Genomic DNA, 4,766 nt, shown 5'->3' on the forward strand with positions numbered 1-4,766 from the left:
TCTCTCTCTCTCTCTCTTAATGTTTTTATTTTATTTTTGAGAGGGAGACAGAGTGTGGGGGGGGGAGGAGCAGGGAGAGAGGGAGTCCAGAATCCGAAGCAGGCTCCAGGCCAGGCGCGGGGCTGGAACTCACAAGTGGCCTTATCATGACCTGAGCCATAGTCTGACGCCTAGCCAACCCACTGAGCCACCCTGGCACCCCTCAGGGTTCTTATTTTTAAATTAATCTCTCTTAGGTCTGTTTCAGTTTAAATGAAGCACTTTAAAAACATCAATAAGTTTTTACCAACTGTTCACCTACAGATACATCCGAGGCATTGTATTTTAAGGTTTTGGTGGTAAATTTTTCTGCCAAAGATTTAAATTCCCACTGTAGGCTCAGGGTTCTGGGAGTTGCTGTGGGCATCATTCAAGAAGTCTTAGACTGACTCATACAGTTAAGCAACACATGGGTAAAGTAAAAGGCAATAGAGAGCAACAAAATGTTACATATGTAATTACTGCGCATGCCAGAGTGTTTGGGGAAGAAAGGGGGATTAATGAGTAGGTGGGCAGTTAAGGAAGCTTTTTGGAAGAAATGGGCCTTTGGTTGAAAGATGTGCCTTATTTGGACAGATACAGGGAGGGTAGTCTTCTTCATTTCCCCCCTTCTAATCAGTACTTTCACTATTACGGATAATAACTAATGAGAATTAATAATTTAATCTCTTTCTGAAGAACGTCAGCACCGTAATGGCCATAGCTGGAATAATGTTACTTCTAAGAAGTATTCGGCTGGTAAGTTAAAAATGAAGAAGGCACTATGAACTGTGATAAGCAAGAGACGGTTCGTTTTTTTCGCACCTCAAGACAGTTTTTGTCTCAAGCTGTGTATCATTTTGCTATTCATACTAGAAGTTTTAAATATTATTATTATTATTCTTTTTTAATTTTAATGTTTATTTATTTTGAGAGAGAGAGAGAATGCAAGCACAGAAGGGTCAGAGAGAGACAGAGATACAGAATCTGAAGCAGGTTCCAGGCTCTGAGCTGTCAGCACAGACCTAGACGTGGGGCTTGAACTCACGAACTGTGAGATCATGACCTGAGCCAAAGTTCGATACTTAACCGACTGAGCCACCCAGGTGTCCCTTAAATATTATTTTATTTCATTTTTTTTACTTTTTTTTCTTTAAGTTTTTTTTTTTTTGTCTTTATTTTTATTTTGAGAGACAGAGACAGAGAGAGTGGGGGAGGGGCAGAGAGAGAGGGAGACACAGAATCTGAAGCAGGCTCCAGGCTCTGAGCTGTCAGCACAGAGCCCAACGCAGGGCTCGAACCCACGGACTGTGAGATCATGACCTGAGCTGAAGCCGGATGCTCAACCGACTGAGCCACCCAGGCGCCCCCCTTAAGTATTATTTTAGAACAATGAACATATTTTAAGATCTTGATGGAAAAGTAACACATCCACAGGATTTTGTGGAAGGTAATTGCACTGTCTATATTTTCATCATCACATCTTCATGCTTAAAAAGGAATCTGTAAAGGATTTGGTTTGCTAGAATGCTATACTCACTAAATTCGCATTTCAGTCGTTGTGGAATGTCTCAAAACTGTTTTGTGTAGTGGTTTTAGATTTAGATCACAGTCGAATTATGTCCTTTAGCACTGAATAATTTATGCTTTCTCTGATTTGCAGCAATCTGTAATACCTGTTCAGTGAATAAAGCAGGATATATGATGTAAAAAAAAGTAATTTATGCTTTCAATTAGCATATTTTTTTGCCCTTCCAATAATTTTTTAATAATAGATATTCTGGAAATCCATTTGGTAGTTCAAGATTTAGAAGTATTTTTTTCTATAGCTGATTCATGTCATTGGGTATAATTTTAGTGTCATGTTGCAATCTGGTATGGATTTATTGCTTCTGTGTATATTTATTTCCTGCATTTATTATCTCTATATTATTTTATATTATCATATTAGCATTACTCTACTATACTGTAGCTTTTCCAAATGTTGGCTTTTCCCTCTGACTCCAATGTCAAAACTTTTATCCTCCTTATTAAGTGCCTTGAATTCATTTTTAACCTTATATCTAATAATCTAATAGGTTTTTTCTTTTAACAATTTCATGATGTTTTAAGTCATTCATTTTTAGCTTATATATATTTTTAGAATGGAACTTTTGAAACTTGAGTTGTTTTCATTCATTTCATTTCATTTTTTCTTTACCTTACAATCTGTGTTCCATGGCATTTGTAGTTTGAAGGTTTCCAAATTGTCAAAATATAAATGATCTGAGTAAGAGTTTAGGTAAAAGTATCAGGGGCCTGGTGGCTCAGTCAGGTAAGCTCTGACTTTTGAATTTAGCCCAGGTTGTGATCTCATGGTTATTGAGATTGAGTCCTATGTTTGGCTTCTCACTGACAGCACAGAGCCTGCTTGGGGTTCTCTGTCTCCCTCTCTCTCTGCCCCTCCCCTGCTCATGCTCTCTTTCTCAAAATAAATAAACTTAAAAATAAAAGTGGTTAGGTAAAAGTAATGCAGAGGGGTCATTTCTCTTGTTAGCTCCTAAAAATTACATGAATCAATTATAGATGATTTTAAGTTGTACAGTATTAGGTATGTTACTGATCTTTGCAAGTTACTTATTAATTACTATAAGTGTATATTAGTATATTATGAAGTTATTCATTTTAGACTTTAGTTCTGGTGTCTTTTTATTTAGATTTTATGGTTTTTGATAATCGTGACTAATGTGATCAGAAAAGCAAGGTAAGAAGCTAGAAAAAGCATTGGAACATCAGGGGACAGAAAACTGTTGTGCAACAATGTTGGCTTTGGCTACAAGTAAGAGAAACCCCAACCAACAGTGGCTCAACCAAATAGAAAGGCTTTATTCTTATGTCACAGGACATCCAGAGTGACTCAGTGACAGAGAGTTTTGTGTGTATGATTCTCTGTGCCTTTCCTCATGGCACGAAATGGCTACTCTAGTTCCAAATAGCATATTCTAATTCTTTAAAAAAAATTTTTTTTTAAATATTTGTTTATTTTTGAGAGAGAGAGAGCATGAGCAGGGGAGGAATAGAGAGAGAGGGAGACAGAGATTCCAAAGCAGGCTCCAGGCTCTGAGCTGTCAGCACAGAGCCCGATGTGGGACTTGAACCCACAAACTGTGAGATCATGACCTGGGCCGAAGTTGGAAGCTTAACCGACTGAGCCACCCAGGCACCCCGCATATTCTTGTTCAAAGCAAAAGGAGAGGGAAAGAAAGGTGTGAGCCACATCTCATCAAGGAGGCAAAAAATTTCCCAGAAGTCTTCAGTAGACTTTTGCTTACATCCTTTTATCCTATGGCCACCTCTAGTTGGAAAGGAGGTTGGGAAAGTGTAAGGCACCTACCGTGCCTGCTGACAAGGGAGAGGTTTGATAACGAATATTGCACTAACCAACGAAGGGCCTACCACAAGGGGCCTTAATAGTTCCTCTGCAGTGTTCTTTTTGTATTGCTGTTTTTCTCTCCTTTTTCTTCTTCCTGAGTTTACTGAGCTCTCGTATTCTTTCAGTTACTGATAGACAATTCCAAATTTCATCTTATACTTTTTATAAAATGTTTTTTTATTTTTGAGAGACTGAGACAGAGCATGAGCAGGGGAGGGGCAGAGAGACAGGGGGACACAGATTCCAAAGCAGGCTCCAGGCTCTGAGCTGTCAGCACAGAGGCCAATGCTGGGCTCAAACTCACGAACTGGATCATGACCTGAGCCGAAGTAAGCTGCTTAACTGACTGAGCCACCCAGGCTCCCCTCCATAATTTCATTTTGCACTTCTAATAATCCGATAACATAGGTATTCTTATACCCAAATTTTATAGATGAGGAGATGGATGCTCAAAGAAGTTAAATAATGTTCACAACATCGCCCAGCTAGTATGTGGCAGAACTGGATATCAAATGTCATTTTCTTGAATTTGAAACCCTTATTATTTTCTCTTCACAGAGCTTCCTGCTTTTGTCTGTTTGCTTCTAGGACACGTCACCATCTGAAGCTTAGGGACAACATCCTTGTTATTGGCATCATCTTTCTGCCTCTTGTGGAAAGCAGACTGTTGATCACAAGCTCAGGATTCACTTCCTTTAAAGATATCTACTCTGGTGTTCTTATCCTTTCCATTTTTGGATAAGATGTAAAGTGTTAGCACTTACACTTTATCTGAAACCTCTTTATGTATTGCCCTGCAGTAGTATTCTGGTTTTATATGTATAGTTAGTTCATCTTCCTGCCTGCCATGTCACGGAAACACAGCACTGAACTTTATGTTGTTGAGGGATTATTGGATCCAGAAAAGGTAGATACAGTTGGATCTGCCTTTAAAGGTTCTTTACATACTCCTTGAGTCTAAGCTCAAGGGAATAGAACATTGGGTTCTATTCAGTTTCCTCCTCTAGCTGCTTACTAATTTCTTTTTTTTTAAATTTTTTTGTTTTGCATTTATTTATTTTTGAGGGACAGAGCGTGAATAGGGAAAAGACAGAGAGAGAGGGAGACACAGAATCCGAAGCAGGCTCTAGGCTCTGAGCTAGCTGTCAACACAGAGCCCGACGTGGGGCTCAAACTCATAAACTGTGAGATCATGACCAGAGCTGAGGTCGGACGCTTAACCGACTGAGCCACCCAGGCGCCCCGCTTACTAATTTCTAAAATTCCAAACATCAAGGCACTCTTGTGTCTTTTTTATGTGCATCTTTTTTTTTATTATAAAGATATTTTATTTTTT

At 38.9% G+C, this 4,766-nt stretch overlaps 1 protein-coding gene across 3 annotated transcripts in view; it reads left to right on the top strand.

The window, feature by feature from the left end:
- Positions 1 to 4,766, top strand: part of C5H3orf33 (chromosome 5 C3orf33 homolog) — a 17,093-nt gene that overhangs the window by 1,821 nt on the left and 10,506 nt on the right. For 2 of the 3 annotated variants that reach the window (XM_029940012.1, XM_029940014.1), the window contains exon 2: positions 718 to 777. The exons of the other annotated variant lie outside the window; for it this stretch is intronic. In XM_029940012.1, coding sequence (XP_029795872.1) covers positions 718 to 777 — 60 coding nt within the window. The remainder of the gene's footprint in view (positions 1 to 717; positions 778 to 4,766) is intronic. 3 annotated transcript variants of the gene reach the window in all.

The sequence above is a fragment of the Suricata suricatta genome, chromosome 5, assembly GCF_006229205.1.
Source record: "Suricata suricatta isolate VVHF042 chromosome 5, meerkat_22Aug2017_6uvM2_HiC, whole genome shotgun sequence".
Taxonomy (NCBI): Eukaryota; Metazoa; Chordata; class Mammalia; order Carnivora; family Herpestidae; genus Suricata; species Suricata suricatta.